Consider the following 21,294-nt stretch of genomic DNA (forward strand, 5'->3'; position numbering starts at 1 on the left):
AGTTTATTGTTGTTTCCAAAGAACAGTCAGTGTCAAATTTGTTGCTTTTGCTCGACGAGAATCAACCAACTGTTGTTATTTTTTTGACATCACTGCTGTTTACTCTGCAGAGACTTACTTGTTCCAGCTGATGAAACTCTGGATAAGGTTGTTTTAAGCTGCGACACGCTCCGCCTAAATCCCCTGGGTGGATGATGTTGTCACAAGCTCACTTCTTTAGTGCTGCAAATCCTGCAGCGTGAAAGGCATTCCTTATTTCTGAGAAACGTGACGTTAATCAGCCAGAAGTAAATCTGAATGTGATTTTTGTGAATGTTGTGGTCGTGGCTCTGGGGTGGATCTCCATGGGGGGCAGCTACCTCCTCACCTAAACCTTGTGCTACTACATCTTTACCTGCAAACAATAACCAGTGATTTACTGTTTAAACACAGATTTTTCACATTTGGAATTGCAAAAAATCAGGCTTTTGACAAATACTCAAGAGTATTTTCCTGAGAAAATGCTTAGTGAGATTTTCAGAAATCGTGAGCAAACTGCTTGAAAAAATTACCAGGCATATCCTCTAAAATAAAGATTAAGCCTCTACAAAATATATATATTTTTTAATTAAATCTTCGCTAATATGTAACTACAAAAAAACAAATATTAAGACAGTAAAAATACTTTTTTTAAAGAAAATTATTTTGTAGAAGAAAATAATCTTATGAAGGATTTTTTTTTCAAAAGCAAAATAATATTAGTTTAAGAAAACGTCTGTTTTAGTGACTATAGTTTAAAAAAGAATCTTAATAAGACTGTTTTTTACCTCTGTGTCAGATTTTTTTTTAAAATCCTTTATTTTTAATAGGAGGCCTGTTTTGCAGACAGGAGACACTTGATCTAATAGGGTAAAAACAGTTTCTAATGTTTGAAAGCTTAAAACGACACAAAAAGCAGTGAGCTTGTTAAAATATTTGATTTTTTTTTACATTAAAAGCGAAATCATGCAAAGTGATTTTTGGGGTAGCATCAGATTATTAGTTTTTTTGACACATATCTGTTTCCAAGACTAGATTGATGGATGGCGCCAGTGAAAAATAAAATTTTATTTAAAACTGAAAGGTAAAAAATAGATTGAATTCACTAAAATGATGAGCTCGCCAGAATTTCAAACCAATTCATGTAAATACTTCATGTAAATGGACTATTTTAGGCAGATGACTGCATCAGATTCACCTTTTGTGTTTACATTTTTATGAATCAGATCTAAAAAAGAAAACAAAAATCTAATAACCTGGGTAAAAATATTCATGTATTCCAATAGACTTGGATCACAAGGCCTTTTTTTAATTTGACCATTTCCCTTTCATCACACGTTCTAATGTCAGGAGCAGCAGTGCCACCTACTGGACAGTCATGGGAATGCAGGTTAATCACGAACATCCTGTTTTTTTTATCTAGTTTCATGTCCATTTTTATATTGACAATATAATTTGTTTTTATTGTGTTGCAGTCTATTTAGATTTGGTTTGCAAGCAGACAAAAACATCTCCTTAAATCTTACCTTAGTTAAAAGTAATATCTATATATATATATGTAAAAGATTGTCTCCTGATTTATTATCTATATTTTTTGCTTTTTCTGGAAAAAAATGGTGATTTAGCTCAAAAACTTGCAATACAATGAATAATAATGAAAAAATTGTATTTTTGGTTTGTGACTTCTAAAAATCTCTGTTTTTGGATTTTTTTTATGTTCATTTTTATGTACACAGTTTCATCAGATCATTTTTTTTATTATTCTCTTTAGGTGTAAAACCAACCTCTTGTTTCACAAGCATCCTTCTTCATAAACAGTCTGGAAACTCCTTCAAACAGCCGCATGCTCACGTCTTTTGTTTTCCACAAATACTGGCTTCATTCTTTCTTTGCGACTCAGAATCCGGATTGCTTTTAGTAGGGTACAATGGAAAATATGGCTAGGATTGTTAGCATAATTACTTGGACAAACGGTGTTACAAAAGTCTAAGGCACTAGAAGTCTCAGATTATACTCTGCTGAAGAACATTACAAATGTAGGATAATGAAAATACAAATAAACAGACAGAAGGCCTTTCCGCTCAAAGGAATCCTGTTAAAAATACAAAAGGAAAATCATGTTTCTGTCTTTATTCTTCACCCAAACACAGTTCCTTACTGGGGAAGTGTGGATATAAAAATGCTTCCCAGTCCGGTTTGTCCAGTGGAGGAGAAGCAGCAAAGTCCTGGCATCTCCAGTTAGGGTCGAACCCCATCTTCTGCAAACAAGAATCCAGACCCAAACTTGGAGCCATCACGGCCGATACGTCTTAATGACATCTTTGATGGGCCTCCTGCATATCGGGCAGCACACATTGATCTGCCTCTTCAGCTTCAGGCCGCAGTCGCTGCACAGACACATGTGTCCGCAGGTGTAGATGACGGTGTCCACCTCCTGGTCGAAGCAGATCGTGCATTCTCCGTTCTTCCCAGCAGGTGGCAGCTTTGGGGCAGTGAGAGGAGGAGAGGTGGGAGGACTGAGGGGAGAGCTGGGAGCTGTCACTGTGGGAAGGAGAGGAAAGGTGGATGATGATATTCAGAATTTAAAAGACTAAATCACAGCTCATTATGGACTATTTTGATCTTATAACCCAATTAAAATCTGCATTTTGCATATTTTGTGGTGTAAGACTTAAATAAAAAATTACAGGTTACCATGCATTAATTCTTACTTCACTATTAAAAAAAAAATCAAATTCAAAGGCTCCTTTTTCCAATTCAATCAGTGGATGTTTGGGATTGAAAGCAAACATCACAGAAGCATCGAAACCCCACCATGGTGGCGCTGCGAACATCGTCATTGTTTGGTAACTTACCCAGAGAGGATTCTGACGCAGAGGAGGATCTGTTGACGCTGAACGCCGGGTCTGAGTCACTGTCATCTGGGCTGCTGCTCTGAGAAATGGTGGGGGATGTGGAAGGAGGGCTGGACCGCAGCGTTCCTGTTTCATAAGAACACGTTCAGAGTGTGCACAGTATCAAAAATGACTTTAAAAGGGTTTTTTGAGTCTTTTTAGATTGCTTTCATCAGGCAGAGGAAGTTTTTATTTGGAATCTTTTTAAGAAGTAACCAAACCGAAAATAGGACGAACATATTTTTAACTTTGTTGATTTCTGTCACTAAGAAAAATACGAGTAATAAATGATGAGTGATTGCAGAGACATAAATATCGATTTAATAAAATATGTGGAAGTGAATCTTGTTTTTTGTCTGGATTGGAACCTGGTTTAAGTTAGTTATGGTGTTCATTTGTGTATGTTTTATTGCAGTGTGGTCTCTACATGTGGTAAAACAAGCATACAGGTGAATTGGGGTGGCGAGATTTTAAGATCCACTCTGATGAATTCTTTAATTTTGGTGTTTTTAAAGTGTCTTTGTGGCATTTTTCATGATGGAGGACACAATAAATAAAGAACATTAAGCTTAAAATTGTGTTTCTGGGTATTTTAAATTGTAATACATGAGGGGCAGACAAAAAAAAGCTAATATTTGTGATGTAGAAGCTCCTACTGCAATCCACAAGCTCCCTGCTTCGCTTCTTGCAGCCAAATAGATCCATGAATGTCCTTGTTTGCTCGTCTGAGTTAGAATCTGGATTAAAAGTCTGATTTGTTAGGGGTTCAGGGGGCAGTAAGCTCTCAGGAGAGAGTGTAAACAGATAGATGACAGGTAGTAGGGGCAGGCTTACCATGCCAGCAACTCAGAGGTGAATTTCTAATGACTTCTTGCCAATCTGCAGAAACTATGTTGTAGAAAACGACAGCTAAAACCGGCATAATCATAGTTAAAAGATCACTGGGAACGCTTTGAAAATAGATCAAAGGATGAACCGCTTCATCAATACATTTTTTATAGTTATTTATTCATAACACAAATATCTTCATGCAATAATCGCCACCTAAAAGCTAAAAGCGGTTTTGTTAGAACAATATTCTTGAAGTGTGTCCTTGTTTTATAGTTTTTATTCCCACAATAGAATAAAACTGCAAAAAAAATATTAAATTTATCATCATGAATTTGGGTTTAAATAAAGTTTTGGGGATTTTGAAATCCTAGGAAAACTAAATTTTTTACTAAGAGTTGCATAAACAGACTCACCGAGTATCCTGAGTCTGTTGACAGCACCATGCAGGGTGAAAAAGGCCCACAGAACTTGAGAGGAGTCCACACAGAGCAGCCTGCCACGCCCCACGCCATTCACCCCATGATGCACCTCTCCGCTGGACAGCAGGCTGAAACTGAGCACGTCTCCTGAGCACGGGATGGGGAAGCCTCTGTGCATCACCCAGTACTCCTTCCGGTCCAAAAGAACCTCCGGGTCGGCTGGTAGATCCGCCGCATGCAGACCGGCCGGGTCGCATGACGTCAGGCCAAAAGACAGAGCCCCAAAGTACGGTAAGCCCAGGTGGCCAACCTCCACGTACAGAGTCTCGCCTATATGGAGCGGCCGGTCACTAAACACCAGAGTCCGACTGCTGTCCAGGAAATGGATGCAGGCCGCGGAGCGGTCTGCAGAGAGAATCACATCGGAACCGCGGATGGGGTGAAAGTGCAAGTCATTGTCCAGCAGGGATGGCGAGCTCCGGAGCAGCCTCGGGAATGCAGTGGAGACGGACGAGGATGGCGTGGTGGAGGCAGAGGTGGAGGAGGAGCAGCAGGGGATGATCTGCGTGTAGCTGTTAAGCTGGAGGTTGGCCATCTTGGCAGCGGCAGCCTGGTTGTTTTCCAGCTGGTTGTTGTTGTAATTGGCCGAGTCGTGGCTGCTCTGGGGCACATAGGCGCTCAGACGGGCCGAAGTCAGGCAGCTGGACCCCACGCTCTCAGCAAATTTGATGTCTGTGATGGAAAACAGGGACACAAGAACAAGACAGGGAGGCATTATTTCCTTCACATGGGTTTTGTTTGGTTTTTTTCTTCTTAAAAAGTCACAGAAACTTTGGTGAAGAAGAACGGCAAATCTTTTTAGGGTTCTTGGAGACTTTTTAAAATAATTTTCCTTTGCAGAAAATGAAAATTATCTCACCGCAAGCAATTTTAAATGGTAGATATTAAATTATTTGTCACATTTGTTGTTTAATTTGCATTTATTCGCTTAATTTTTCAGAACACCAGTCAAAAGATTATTCCACAGACACGATGAAGGTAAAGTCTAAGGACGGATGTTTAACCTGTCATGACCTGTACAGGTCTATAAAGGAAACGTAGAGCTCAAACGTGAGTGTTCTCAGGCCTGATGAGTCAAAAAAAAATCCCAATATTGATGCAGCAAAAAAAAACCCATGAAAAATTATTCTACTAAAAAGGCAAAAAGGTGATTTTTAATCAATCCGTCTTGAAAAGGAGATCATTTCTCCCCAACTAGTCAAAGTAATGCCTCATGTTGACTTTCTTTGTCTCAGGTTTCTCATTAGTGGCAAAGAAAACACCAGCAATAAAGCATGGTGGTGGTACCATGATAGTCTGGGGCTACCTTACTACCAATTTTTTTAGTATAAATTGTGCTTTTTTTCTTTTGCATTGTTCACCATGGTTGTAACTTATCCTCAGGTGCAATTTATTTGTGATTTTTTAAAGTTAATAGTTTGATAAATGAGTTTGTTATTTTCCCACTAATGACCACTAGGGGGCTCTGTAGATGTGGGGATTTGCTACTGACAGCAAAACAGAAGAGGAACTCGGCTGAATTGTTCCAAAGTGATGCAAACAATGTAGAATTCCACAAACTGAGTGATATAAAGACTTCGTTTGACTTGTTAGCATGTTCTTTATCCTATGGTTATCTGAATAATTGTTCATATTTTGTGCGAATATAAAAGATTTTTCCTAAATTTCATAACATATGTTGCATTATTGTAATACAGGTGCATATAGTATTTTATCTATTTCTTTTATTATTATTTGCCTTTTAAGATGAAATATCTGTTTTTATTCTTATATTTTGTTAAATAAATTTCTCCCAAAATAGCAGCTTATATATGATTTTTTTTTCCTTCAAAGTTATTCATTTTTTGGGGTCTACAACATATACTCCGGATCAACTTATAGTCTAAAAAATATAGTCCTTTAGGGCTTGGAAAATTCTCAGTAACACGTATAATTAACACGAGTTAAAGTCTTTTAACAGTCAATGCAGAAGCTGAAGCTTCTCTGGATCCTGCAGTGAGGAAAAGCTTTCAGTGTGGCTGAATGTAAACAGCTCTGGAAGGAGGAGTGGGATAATAAAAACATCCTAGAGGTTGCAAATGCTTGTTAGTGTTTCCATTTTTGAAAATATGGTCCAATAAGATCCAGGGTAATTATGTGCAAAAGAGACCTGAAGATACTGGTGCACTATATGTGCTCGAATTAGCTAACAAGGAGGAGGGAAATTATTGTACAAATGTTTTTTCTCCTTTGCTGTAAGCTGTAGGTGTCAGACATAAAGATGATTTTAAGGTTTTATCACTTTGAAGAGCAATTCCCTATAAAATTGCTGGATTTTAATGATACTTTTTGGACATTTGCTGAACAAAAAAACTTTTTGTGCTAATTTTTCTGCTTGTTAACTGGAATAAAACATTAAAATGTTAATGCACAAGCCTTTACTTCATGTTTTTCGAACTTTCAAAAGGCTGATCTAAATACGTCCGGCCCCTTCTAGTCCTCGTCTGACTTATAAGACATTCCTTTTCCACTATTTCTAGTTATGCCGGAGCAGCTGAGTGCACCGACCCCTCACTAAAGCTCCTGGGATCTCTGCTGCCTTAACCAAACAAGGCCATAGCTGCTGCCAGACGGAGGATAAACATCCCAGTGTGTACGAGCGGGAAACGCAAAGAAGGTGATGGAAAGGAAGGCAGGGAAGAGGGAGACAGTTTCCAAGAGCACGATACTAAGCAAGGGTTAAAGCGTTGTAAGTTAATTGAGAATTTTGTGTTAATCGACTGAATTAATTTGATCAGAACTCTCATTTGTATAGGTTTTGATTGGCAGGTGGGTGGACCCAGCAGAGGTTCAAACTTTACTTTGTCCCAATCAAATGTCATTTTTGGAACATTATTGAGTTCAACTCAGGTAAACCCTTTAATGTTTGAGCTGTCAGCGCCGACAGCAACACAACACACACTACCGTGTAGTACTTCTTCAAAAAACGTGACTCAGACCGACTCGGACTAATCGCTGCTGACGGGCTGAAATCGGGGAAGACATACCAGGAAGTGACGGCGAAGGCTCTGGCCTGATTTTGCGAGGGTGGAAGGTAATGCATTTCCAATGGGGGACCTCAACGCATGATTTGTCCAATGAGCCAAAGAACGTTAAAGGGTTAATATCCAAACCCACTTCAGGCATCATTTTTGCAGTGCAGTATCCCATGATGACACGAGAGATTGTATAGGTCTATGGCAGGGGTCGGCAACTTTTAACAGTAAAAGAGCCATTTATCTGAATCTCAGCCATCAGTTTATAAATTTAACTAATCTACATTAAATAAATGCTAAATAAGTAATCCTTAATTTAAAAATTTGCTATTTTGTTTTTCCTTTTATTATTATAACTAATTTTTGTTGTTCTTTTTCCCCTCTTTGTCCTCAGCAGTCTTACACTGCCTGGTTTTGTTATTTTAGTTTGGGGTTGGACCTTGGTAGTCTTAGTTTGCGGGATTTGTTTATTTGTTTAAGTTAGGCAGCCCTTAGCAAGGAGCTGTTGACTCAGACGGTCGATATGGCTGGGTCAGAAGTCTCCATGACTTATTTTATGTTTGGCCAAGGAGCCACCATGGAGAGAAAAAAGAGCCACATGTGGCTCAGGAGCCACAGGTCGCAGACCCCTGGTCTATGGTTACAACTAAAACGTTTAGTCTGAAGGAGAAACTATTCACAAAAAGACTTTAAAACCCTCTAAGAAAAAGTAGAGATAGTTACAAAATAAAAACCAATAAGAGAATACTTTTTACCCAGTAGTATGACCTCCTGGGTGATGCCGTAGATATCTATGATGGCCCAAAGCGGACAGCCGATGCTGAGCCCACAGTGGAAGAGGATGGGCTCCCCGTCGTTGATATTGTAGAAAACCCGGCCATGTCGATCAGCCCAGAAAGACAGAACATTGTCCTTCACAGCCAGTCTCTCAGGCAGAGCCTTTGCCCAGTAACCGGGCCGTGTGACCAGGTCAGGGCAGGCGTATTTAGGAATGTCAGCAGCAACCAAATCATTGGGATCCAGACTGGTAAAGCCAAAGCGAAGGGCTCCACTCCAGCCGTTGTGCACACCGGTCAAGCGCAGACGCACCTGAATTTTTCATAAAAGTAAAGAATTAGCATTTATTGTTGTGTCTTTTGCTCTTCCAGACATTGATCAGGAAAGGAAACAAACCTTTTCGTATAGGTGGATGGGCCGATGGCTGAAAGTGATGCCATTGCAGAAGCTGTTCTTGCGGGTGGCGCGGCGAAGCTGCCCATCCAGCCTGATGTTCTTTCCTTTGGCATGCGGGTGAAAGCGAAGGGGCTCCAAGTTTACACCAACCGGAAGAGCGGACGTTCTTCTCTCCACGCCAGCCGCATTGTTCGGCAGGGTGTAGTACTGCCTTGTGGCCACCAGACGGGGTTGAAGAGTCGCATCTGCCAGAGGGAGAAAGAAACATCAGGTCAAAGCGGGAGAAAAGAAAAGGCCGTTAATGATTCCACAAAGCTGGAGAGGAAATAGCATGTGAACTGCAGGGCCCCCGCTGTGATGTGACTCAAGCAGGATCAAAACAGCAGCGCTTGTGACACCAGCTGTCGGAAAAACAACATAATCAAGACTCCACTGGTTGTCTGCGGTAGCAGCTAGCTCACAGTCTTACACATTTCCTCTCCCATTGTGGATGTGAACCCTATATGATGTAAAAAAAAACACTTGAAATAGCCTCTATAGGGCTACATTTGCAATGTAAAATAACTAAAAATAAGCCTTTCAGACAAAACCTCATAGAGAAAAAAAACAAAAAAACATCTGGCTTTAGTTCGATGCAAATATTTGCACCACTGGACAAGGGAGAACGTATACAAAACAGGGAAAAACTCAGCTTTAACTTGACAACAGACACAAGGATCCATTATATTTATGGATGGTACACACCCTTGCCTACAGTATAAACAAGACCCAAACGGCCTCTTTGATTCTTGAGAGGGGGGGTATGAATCACACAGTGCCTTGTCAGGGCAGAAACATGCATATAAAAGACCTAATCTTTGAAATAATCTCTGCAGGAGAATCCACCGTCAGTCCTTCTTTGGCAAAAAGAGGCCCTGCTTTAACAGAACCAAGCAAATAAATGCTCAGAAGATTCACTAGATTCTGATTTTTTTTTCTTTTTTTTTTACGAGTGTTTATGGTATTGACAGACTGAAATTCAAAATGTGAATTTCTGCTGCCTCTGTTCCCCTCCGGGGCTCCAGTGATTACACTTCTGTTTAAAATTCTATGCAATCTGGTGTAAAGACAATAACTCAGCCAAATGTTCCATAGTACATTTCCTAAAACAGACATTATCACTGATTATATTCTAAACTATGCAGCAGAGGCAGGAACATCTGTAACGTCTCAAACGATTGTGCGGGCGCCTCATCCTTTTCGTTTTTGGGAGAATTTGGTATTTGAGAGTAAGATGTGCTTTGAGTAAAAAAAAAAAAAAAAATGAAGAAGAGCATGCTGGGATTCAGCTTAAAGGGGTCAGGCTCAAATGCCTCGCTGGCTGAGTGACATACTGGGAATCTGCAGTTAAATCACCTCCAGTGTAGCCTGATATAGACACTGGTTTGCCATTATTAGATGAAAGGCATAGCTCTACAGGTCACACTGCCCATGACAGATTCTTATTTAGTCCTTTTAAAGATTTAAATAGATTTATCAACTTTTTATTTTCATTTTTTACATTTATTTGCCTTTCTGTAGTTGCAACAGGGAACATTACTCCCAAAAGTGGTGACAAAAAAGCCCCTGAAATGGCATAATGTCCTCACAAAGCCTCCCCCAACCCTTTACTTTCTGAATCTGAGTCACAGGCGCATAATACATCGCAGATATTTTTCACATCAATAGCAGCCTGAATAGCTTAAGGGAGAGATCAGCTGCTCCGTTTAAAGACGAGGCACCGACTGCCATGGGTACAATAATAAACAAGCGCTGAAGACAATGAAAATGCTGTTTAAAATAAATGTTTAAAATGTCTGTGGCTTTTCAGACGGGAAACAAACAGAGTTCTGTTAAGATAATGTAATATCTTTTGCCCCAGCTTCCTCCAGACTGTGTGGCTCCCTAATTGTGCCACCTCACTTCTTCCATTGTGCGTTTGGCACCGGCCACTAGAGGGCGATATTCCAGGTCAAGCAATAGAGTGGTTTACAGAAAAATCCTAAAAATTTACATTTTATTTCATATATGGCGAAGTTTTGGTGGCATCAAACTAATATTAACTGATATTAATGAAGTTACACCAACAATATATGTGATTTTTGATGATGTGACCTTTTAACTGTTGTATCAATCTATTTAAAAAGTAAAAATATATTTTTTTGTCTGAAGGTACCCTGCAATATTTTTGTCACCTAAACTGACTTATTTAATATTTGGGCTTTTTTGGTTAAAAAATATAACAATTCTACAAAGATTAAAATGGAAAACAATTTCCAATCAAACTTTACGTAAAAATCTTTTTAAAAAAATAATTTCTTTTAGACAAAAGAAAATGCTTTATTTTTTTCAGTAAAACATTGTCATCAGATTTATGAAATGTGCATTTTTACTGAGTTTATATTGTCTTGGTTTTTTTTTACAAACAAGCAAATAGAAATTGTAAAATAAATCCATATTTATAAACAAATGAATGAAACAGCTCTATTAACAAAAAGTATTCAAGTAAATGTTGCTTTCTACAAGATGCATGAAGGTCACCCAAAGTCTACATGCATAGTATGTCCATTATACTCAGAAATTCTGAATCATAACTTCATATTTGTCACTTTTTGAGGCAAAACAAAGCTTAAAAAACATAAATTCAATAGGACTAAATATACAAAATCAGTGGACATTATTAGGGGAGAATAAAATACAAGTTATAAAGCAGATACTGATTATGAAGCTGATTGATTGATTTGATTATTTGAAGAAAAAAATCGAACTGGTTTTACAACATCAGCTATAGAAAAATGTAAACCAAAAACTAATGATTATCTCTAAAAATCCTATGAAACAGACTCTTAGAAGACCAGTGTGAATATCATCTGCAGGAAAAGCAGGAACCACATCTTTCCACAGCAAAAGCCCGTGGGCGTGCAAGTGTGACAAATGTTAATCAAAGAGATATGAGGAACTGATGATCAAGTAATGGGCTCTGTGTGACATGACAAAGTGGTTCAGACTGAGAACTCATAAGCAGAAAAATCAGAGCTGAAAAGTCAAACAGACCTGCATAAATCACTGGGAATCACTTAACACTTAAAGAATTATAAATCCAACTTATAAGTAGAGTTTTAATGTGTTTGATTTAAAATTGTGTGTATTTTTTTTTAAATTGTGTTTGTTATCTAAAGATTAAGTTGGTGGTTCTTGTTTAAAGTGTGTATAAATGAGCAAAAAGGGTACAAATCTGAGCAAGAGGGAACATTTTAATTAAAGTTCTGATATTCATTTTGACTCAAAATTTAAGAAAATAAACGATTATTTAAAGGGTTTCCTGAACGCATCCCGAGAATGATGGATGGATGGATGGATAAAAAAGTGGATGTGTGGAGCAGCTTTCCTGGACCCTGGAATCACGCGTCGCTCCTGCGTGATGGGGAGCGCGTCCCCGCACCACTGCGAGCCACCGATGCGGGTTGGAAGAGAAGAAACGAACGCAAAGCTCACCAATTAGGGGTTTGGGCGTCGTATTCCCCATTATATCCGGGAATTTGTGGCTGAAAACTTCAATGCAGGATCCCTCTGCGCATCCATGTATCCAGGCTCCCGCGTGCCTGCGCGTCCAGGTCTCCGTGCGGCTCCAAGCTGGAGCATGGACGCGCTCCTCTTAATGTCAAGCCGCTGCGACAGGCAGACACTTCCAACTGGCGCACAGCAGCCCCCTCCTTTCTGTACTATCTGCTCGACTTTAAAGACGCAGTAAGCTGAGATCCCCCTTAAAAAAAGAAAAAATAAACTCACAGCATCTAAATAATTTAATCAGCTCCAAATTAACTATCTTATTACTGTGAAACAAGCTATGAACATGATGGAATCTAAGTGATTCATTCCATGGATGTGATCATCCCTAATCCAACCAGGCCCCCTTGAACAAAAAGAAAGCCCTCCTATGATAAAAGTCCCAGCACCATATGAGGAAATCCCCCTCCCCACCATCCTCTGCTGGGCTTCTCTCAAGCTGCTTCCTGTCTTCTGGACCACACCACCCTCTGAGGAGCCGTGCATGCACCGCCTGCAGGGCTTGCAGGAATGAGAGCATCAGTGGGACCACAAGAGTGGATGGAGGTGCAATAAGGAAGACATGCAAACAGAGACATGAAAAATGTATGTAAGCATGTATGCCAGTGGAATGAGTGGGATGAAAGTCTGCATTACCATAAATCTAGGAAGTCCATGTGCATGTGCACGTGTGGGCACGATCCTGAGGGCAAATGTGTCTTACAGGGAAAGCTATTGGGTTGAGGACATAATACTAAAATAAAATGGACAACAAAAGCATTTGTTCCTGCATCCTTAATGCTGTTTGTTTTAGCAGGATACGCCGGCTCCCTGCATGAGCTGTAGATGAATGGTGTTTAGGGTGAAGCAATGCAGAAGTGAAAATTCCTCCCACCACACACACACACCCTTGCCTTGCTCTAGGAAAGAAAAAAAGAGCTGCAGTAGCAACGGGGGATTAACACGGGAAGTGAATGTGAGGCTGCGATGATGTCTGCAATCAAGCCTTCTGTGTAAATACAGGAGAGCTGCAGCACCAAGCGCCGCTTCTCCCTTGCAGCTTGAGTGAGATTATCAGGTGTTAATAAAGTATGATGATTGCAGCGCTTATTTTATTCCTACAGTGAGGATTTTATCACACATCCTGCTTGATGTCTGCAGATCCAGTCAACACTTCTGTAACACTTTTGGAAAGTGTGTATTACAGTTCATTTTGGTTTCAATAAGTATTTTTGTTGTTGTTGCTTAAAAAATGTGTGTAACCGAAACTAGTCAATCATTAAACTTCAACCCCCACACAGGTGCGTGTGACTATATATTCATCTGTCCAGTGTAGAATGTATGACGAACAACCTAAAGGATGGACTAAAAACAAGCAGGTTTTCCTTTTTGTGTTTTCGTTCCAGGACAAAGCTTCTTTCAAGAACTATCAACCCAAAAATACATTTAAAAAACAGCTGTGGAACCACATTATGTTTAAAATCAATTTGCTCTGGTCAATGTAAAAGAAAAGCCAAGCAACAAAAAAGAGAAACTTTCAGCATTTTCCATTTTAAGGTAGGCTGGTGTCATTATTTTCAAAATCTTGACATTTAAAGAAAGATGATTTGAACTGAAGTCAATCTTTTCCTACCTTGAGAAACCTTATTAAAGTCATTTCCCTGACCTTTCCAAATATTAGACCTTCAATACACACTGAGTGTATACACAGTTCTGTCACAAATGTAGACATGAAACGTGCAAATTAGTGTTTTTTTTTTCCAGCAGATTCTTGGCCACTTATGATTTAAGAAGTTTCTTTGGAATAAATACTTGATTCTGTTTTTAGAGCTGTGTTTCTGTTCAGGAAAAATAAACTGCATCCACTGCTGCCTGGTATAAGTATAATCAGGTACTTAAAAAAACAACTGCTTTGCACTTCATAGCCAAAAGCACTAGAAAAACCAACATCATGTCACATATCATATCACCTCCTGTGGCCTACTTGACCTACTAGTCTGTGATTACTTAACGTCAAAGGTTTAGACATCCAATGCAAAATAAATCCTGAATCAAAACAAAAAGCCTTTCAAGAGGTTATGGTGGTTTTTGGTACTTTTTTTGTACATATGCAATATTATTTAACGTTTACAACTATGATAGGTCTCCTTTGGCTGAAGGAGTTTAAAACTTTAAAAACAAAATAAAAAAGCTAACAAAAAAGTATTATTTAATCCTTCAATCTTATGAAGGTTTTACTCTCTTTTTATTACCATCCTTACCTCCTCAGTATAATGGGACTGTTGTTATAGTTTTATGCTGTCAGTATGAACTCTAAACCTTATTTCGAGTTATTCCGTTTAACTACAATAGTTTATGGCATTAATCCACAGTAAAGCAACTTGATTAAGTTTCAATGTCAAAAAGTGGTTGGGCAGTAAAAGTTTCTGGTTGAGGTTAGGGAAACACATTAAAGTTTTACTACAAAAAAAAAGCTTTGCCATTTTCCACCATGGCTTGGCAACATTTTGTAACCTGTTTTACTACTAGCTGAGGGAATCCTGCGCATGGAAGAGTGACCCTGTTCTAGCTTTTGGGATCAGTTGGACACATCTAGGTTGTAACGATTACATAAACAGAAATTGGGACACAAGCAGAATTTCATTTGCAGTTCCCAGGTGTGATACAAAAACATTAAAATTGCTGATTCTTGATAATGTTGGTGGGAATAGGGAGTTTATGGTGTAGAAATGATTTGATTTGCAGTTAATGGGCAAAAAGAACGGGGGAAAAAAATCCTTTTTAGTGTGCAAAAGCTTGCATTGAGACGCATCTGCCGTGTAGCAATCTCCAGAGGGTCTCTGCAGTTATTTCCAGGAGAAGGAGGGTAGACTTACCTTTTATGCTTAAGGAAAGTTGGCCGATAGCAACGTGACTGCTTCTATGGGGAACGCAGCAATGGTGTATTTGCAAAATTTTAGTCCCACTACAAGATTCAAAGGTAGAAGTAGTGTGCCGATGAATGCTTGGGAGGTTTTTTGAGCGGTGGCCTTAGAACAGCAGGAAAAGGCTGTCGTCCAAACCTCAGCCACTGATCTAATAGACGGGGTGAGTTATGCCAACCTTCACTGAGAAAACATCCATCTGCATTGAACTCTATCAAGCCAACACAATAATCCATGCATTTTTTTTCTTTGGTCAATTCATTTTCTTGGAACCCTGCAGGCTTTTTTTTCTGTTCTCAAACAGTCTGTCCACATCTGCTCTCAATGTGTGCTCCTGTCTTTTCATTATCTCCACTCCTAACAAGCCACTGGAGTCAAACACCTGCTTTTTAAAAACACAGTTGGAGTTTGTAAAGCTGTTGTTTTTAGTCCAAAAAAAGTCTCTAAAAAGTGGGGAAATATGCCAAGCTAAAATGATCTTTCATCACAGCAGCAGCAGCACTTGGGTTTTATGGTAGACACTTTAGGAGGAGCTCTTGCCATGTGCCTGGTGCCCTCACAGACTGTTCTAATTTGCAGAATCCTTTAGATCATAAGACTGAATGCTGTGGTAGTCACAAGCAGACAAAATTGTTGCATACTCTGTTTTACTGCTGCAATTTTAGATTTCAGTAAATTAAAACCATCAGCACTTTGTGGATGACTTGCATGCGCTGTAAATTTGGGGAACAGAGCAGGATTGCTGGCATGGGCACGGCCTATTCATGTCGTTTGACAAGAAAATCTGTCCCATATCAAAACAGTTAGTGAAGCCTTGTCAAGAAGATATACTTTTTCTGTCCCTGGGGAATTAAGAAACAGACCAAATAAGTACTGTTTTTACCACAGAAATGAGTCTAAACTTTTGTTTTTGAAGATATCTTACTAAAAGGATAGAAATAAAGTGTAATTTTTGGTAAAAATGTAGGTTTTCCTAAAAGAAAAAGAACAGAAGATTGAATTATTGCTAAAACATTATGTAACTTGCTGCTAAATCAGCTGAGGTAAACACAGGAAAAAAACTAATTATTGTAAAAATGTAACTTGATGGGACAAAATTAAAGGGTGGAAGCTAAATTACAGTAAATGAGGACAGTCTGTGTCTCCTGAACATTCCATGGATTAAATCTCCTTATAAGTCAAGAAAAAGTTCTTCATGGAACTACAAAAAACTATGAATGCAAATAAACAGACCCAATATGATCAATTACTAGCTCGGGACAATTTAACATTTCTAAACCCATAAAAGTCAGCAAAAGTACAAGTACCCATCTCCTGAGGGAGCTAAATACTTTGGAACCAGACTGCTTGAATCAGCTGAGCAATCTAGAGATGCCAAAAAACATTCAGAAGAATCACAAGTTTATCTCGGTTTTTTATGTTTTTACACAACAAGACACAATATTATTACAGGTAATAATGTTTATATACAAATGCAGACCAGTCCATATGACTTTTGTCCTACTAGGCCAGTCAAGAAGCAACGGTGGGCAAATTTCCACACATGAGCCCAACAAATAGTGTTTCGCCTGCACAAACATTTGGACTGAAATGGCTTCAAAGGTTCCGTTTTGAGTTTCAGTCAAAGACAAGAGCGTATGTGTGAAATGTGAGGTATGTCCGAAAACAAAGGGGTCCTCTGTATTTTTTTGTAAGCAGTTTTAATCTCATGGAGCCTCTCTCACAATTACACTCTTACTCGGCGAAAGAAACAGCTCAAACCTGGATGAGGCTTACATGAGCTGAAAACTGCAGAATGAGAACGTGTCCGCATTATTCTGTCCCACAAAACCATCAGATATGTAGAAACACAGATCTTATCAATCAAAACATGTTGTCTTACACATAGCATTAAGTCACTCTCAGTGAATGTGTATTGGGGAGATGATGCCTTGTGTCCATGAACAATACCAGGACAAGTCCATTTTGTTTGTTATTCTTCCGAAGTCATTTTGGCCAACACCAGACTCAAATGAGTTACAACTGTGCAATGTTTCAAACAGTTTGGTCCACCCTTAAAAGTGCAGTGTGAAACCAAGCTAAATTATTCAAACTCAATGACTGTCTTGACCCATGATGGACAAGAATTCCATCGATCTGCTGCATGCAACCTGTTGTTTTTTTATGTTCTTTGGGATATTGTATTATATAACGTTTAACTTAATAGATCAAAGCATTTAGTTTGAACACAATTCCTGACATCCAATTAACTAATTAATTTGTATTGTTTGTTTTTTATAATGTTACAATGTCAAAGTTAAGGTCATTCATCTAAAATGATAACCGTATTTTCTGCACTATTTTTTAACTTATGTAAAATATAAGGCACATCAAACCAAAATGCACATTAATTAAAACAAAAGAGTCAGAGATAAGTCCATATGTCAGTCAGACTATTAACCTCGTCGACAATAATTGTAGAAATTGTTTGCAACACGGCTACATGTTAGTCACATTAGAAGTGTTAGCCACGTTAGCATATTTACCTGTAACTCCCAACCTTATTTGCAACACACAATAAATCAGACTGATATAGCTAAAACAAACGTTACTGTGATTAAGCTAATCCGCAACCTTGTTGGTAACAAGTAAATAAAGGTCATGTCTGAATTCCAACGCTAATCCCTAACTACTATAAACTATCTAGTGCCCTAGATTTTAAAAGCAATTCGGACGTCATGCTCACACTTTTCTTTCATTAAACGTTGTCGATTTCACAAAGCTGTCATGGTTTCTCACCCCTCCCTTTCCTTCCTTGGTGTCTGCTCTCCTGCTAATCACCTGACCAGTTCCACCTGTGCCTCCCGTTTCTGAAGCTGCTGTCTGTCTGTCACTGGAGCCTTTTGCCTTCTCTCCAGCCCTTTCGAAAGATCCTGTCCAAGCTTTTCCCTATTCCTAAGATTTTGTTTGTCCATTCCTGCCTTTCTCGTGGTTTTGAATGTATTGTTTCTGTCTGGACTCAAATTGGATCATCTCATCTCAAGCTGTGCGTGGACCTCACTTGCAATCCTCCTGTTCTGAACCTGATCTCCTTCCAAGCTGAACTTGGATCTCACGAATATTCCTCCAACTGTTCTCAGTTTAAGCTTCAACTACAACTTTCGTGGGAGAGCAAAACTCTAAATGCCAAAGCCCTGTTCTAGCCTTTAGCTTGGTAGCTAACCTCTCTTTTTCTTTTAGTCTCCACTGCCTCCGCTGGTCAGGAGGATCCAGGGGTCTCCTTAGCTCTCCACCATTTTCCTCTGAGCAGAATAAACTTAATTTTTCCAGCTGAGTCTGTGTCATTCTAGGGTTCTTGGTCCTCACAGAAGCGAAAATCTAATCGATACGAACATTTCACAACGTCTATTTGTGACTCCACTGTGTTCTGATAGTGATAATGTCAAGAGTGTATTATTTAAAAAAAAAATCACAAAAATTGTTCTGCTGCAATGCATTGTGGCCCATATTTGCTAATCTAGTGAGCATCAATGCACGCTAGTTTTTCGCAGACTTCTTGAATTTCTTGGGCTCTCGATTTTAGAATGGTAAATTCGGACAGTACTATAAAATGGCACTATATTGTAAGTATAGGGAAGGAATTCGGACATGGCCAAAAATCCCACACATTAGCTGTGTTAGGGTAGTCACTATAACACGCTAACTTCTTTGAAAATGACATTTTGACAAAGTGACATGTACCTCTCAAAATTACTTTGTCATCTGCAAGCAAAATTAATCTACATATAAAATGCTCTTAATTATGCAACACACATTTATTTATTTAAAAAATACGCTATTAAGTGCACCTTATGTGGAAAAGATGGTATTTTTAATTCTAAGTTAATTGGTTTAATTTCTTGTTAAACTCGGTTGGTACTAGCAAAACTTGATTTTTCATTAGAATCTTTTTTTTTAGAATATTCTCTATAAACTTGTTTACTAAAAAATATAAATCTGTTGTAAAATTTCATGCTAACTCCCTGAGATGTTTTTTTAAGCTGTGTAGACTAGAATACACAGAGAGAAATACACCAGACTTCTGCCTTGATTCTGAACAGGGCCACCGCATTCACTTTGATACTATACATTTCCATTTCCAGAGGGGTCTTCTGCTGCAGGGAGCCTAAATCACAGCATTACATAACAGGCCAGATCCCCACATAAATATTCTCAGCAACGCAAACAATGGAAGCTGTCCGGAGATGGAGCATACTTTAAAATACACCAACCTGGAACTAAATCAAAGTAACCTTAGCTATACAAAGTCAATTTGTACTTTTTGGTAGTGGAAGATGAAAAGTGGCTTAGCTCTTCTCAAAATATTGTTTTAGGCTTCTCTGTCAGTGGGAGACATGCTAAAAATGTCTTTTCAACGCAGTTAGCCAGATGCACGGACAGTGCTCTTCCTCCATCTGTTCCATTGTCTCGGTGTTCTCTGGGATGAGGAGCGGATGCCCCACCAAAAGAGACGCAGGAAACAACTCCTTGTCCAGAACACCGCAGATGATTTCTTTTCGGCTTGTCTTTAGACTTAGCGGTTGTTAAAGGTGGTTTATCCTCTATGGCCATAGCTGTTTCCTAAGTTCCTGCATAGTCAGAGACACAGGAAGCACAAACATTCTTCTACCCAAGAAATCAATGCCTGATTTTGCCTGACAGGGAGTTAGGAGAAGCTGTAGGACATCCGGGAGTCTAAGTCAAGGTCTTTGTCTGATACACAAGGACTACACGCAAAAAAAGATCGTCTTTCAGCTACTTTCAAGAGCCTCAACTTTTACAGATATATTTTGGCTTTATTTTTTAATAAATATTATTAAATAAAAATGATGGTTTTAGGAATGGAAGGTGTAAAGTTTAATGAAGACAGATCCAAAAAAACCCCAAGAGGGATCAATCTGAGAGTGTATGTAGAGCAATAAATATGTTTATAAGGGGTATCATTATAAAAGGCAGGATGGTTGCTATTGACCCACAGCTTTTCACTGCTGAACCACAGTTATAAAAGGTTTTTATGCCATATTCACGTTAATCCTCTGAGGCAAATGAAGGGAAAGCAGTGAATTCTTGCGGTGCACATAAAACAACAAACCTAGAGTTAAGAAAATCCCAATTAAGCCCGTTAACATCATTAGAGTTTATGACACAGTTCAAAGTGAATTATTCTCAAACAATTTAAAGCTCGTCAGAATTTGCCTATAGGCGCTCAAACTGTAACCTCCAAATTGTCTTAAATTCAAACACTCACAAGAAAAAGAATCCAAAATCTCATTAGTGAAAAAGCAAGTGGTTTAAAGGCATAGGGGCCTAGATTGTAGCTTTTCAGCAACAAATATACAACAATTTTAGTAAATCTGAATTTCCTCCTCATTTCTGTCAATCGCATACAACAATTTAAATGAAGCAGTATGACTCATAAAGATTTGAGGCTGAAAGGTCATAACTTTACCAATGTAGCATGGACAAAAAGTAAAGCTGGGTAATTTTGACAATCAAGTAGTTTGCCAAGTTTTTTCAACCACCAAGCCAAAACCTATCTTTTCTATTTATAGGCATTAGATGGCAACAAAACCTACAAGCATGACAACGAAATGGTCTAGCAGAAGTTGAGTATCTGATAGATCTTTGGTAAATAGATCAAAAGCATGACTAGTCGCACGGTGGTGACCACACACTGTACTGGTGTAACTGTGCTCAAGCATGGATAATAAAGGGGTATTTTGAGCGCAGCTAGGGACATCAAATACAGATGGTGTGCTGTGAAAAGGCTCTAAGACAGTCCCCATTCTTGCAATTGTAAATGCTTAGTTTAAACTCAGGCGCCAAAATGTTTTTTTTTGTTTTTGGCTTTGGTATCCATGACAACTGTGGTGGTGCTGAATTGTTTGGTTCCTCATTATTTTATTGCATATTTGTGGTAAAAATGAAAGATGTTCCATTTTGTATTAATGAGGAATAAGGAAGTTATCTGTTCTAAAATGGCCAGGCTGACCATGGACAACATTCTGACTTCCTGTTTCTGAAAGTAAATGAAGCCAGGTCAGTGCACCAAGTAACCACTAGGTGGCTTGTTAGACAATGGCCCAATCCGAATCTTCCCTTCTCCCTACCCCTACATTTAGCCCTCCTAACGGAGATATATGGAAAAATAATGTCTCCGAATTCACTTTCGCTCGATGAGGTCACCAATAGTCCCCAATCAGCTAGCATTAGCATGGAGTTTTCAGCACTTGAATATACCTTTGTATACCTCCACTTGGAGAGTGGGATCTTAAAAAATATTTCGTATACCACTTTCACTACAAATGCTCCTTCAAATGGAGGGGTAGGGAAAAGAGGTAGGAAGAACAAAAATAATTTGGATTGCACCAATCACTCC

At 38.9% G+C, this 21,294-nt stretch overlaps 1 protein-coding gene across 2 annotated transcripts in view; it reads right to left on the minus strand.

The window, feature by feature from the left end:
• Positions 1–1,759: 1,759 nt before the first annotated feature.
• The window catches only part of neurl1b (neuralized E3 ubiquitin protein ligase 1B), a 29,365-nt gene continuing 9,830 nt past the window's right edge, over positions 1,760–21,294 (minus strand). The window contains exons 1-6 of one of the 2 annotated variants that reach the window (XM_024283502.2): positions 11,923–12,480; positions 8,410–8,654; positions 7,992–8,325; positions 4,157–4,894; positions 2,874–2,999; positions 1,760–2,559 (exon numbers count right to left, since the gene is read on the minus strand). In XM_024283502.2, coding sequence (XP_024139270.1) covers positions 2,312–2,559; positions 2,874–2,999; positions 4,157–4,894; positions 7,992–8,325; positions 8,410–8,654; positions 11,923–11,953 — 1,722 coding nt within the window. In that variant the 5' untranslated portion in view covers positions 11,954–12,480 and the 3' untranslated portion in view covers positions 1,760–2,311. Of the gene's footprint in view, positions 2,560–2,873; positions 3,000–4,156; positions 4,895–7,991; positions 8,326–8,409; positions 8,655–11,922; positions 12,481–21,294 lie in introns of those variants that run through there. The other variant, XM_024283501.2, reaches the window with a different exon arrangement.

This window comes from Oryzias melastigma, linkage group LG10, assembly GCF_002922805.2.
Source record: "Oryzias melastigma strain HK-1 linkage group LG10, ASM292280v2, whole genome shotgun sequence".
Classification (NCBI taxonomy): Eukaryota; Metazoa; Chordata; class Actinopteri; order Beloniformes; family Adrianichthyidae; genus Oryzias; species Oryzias melastigma.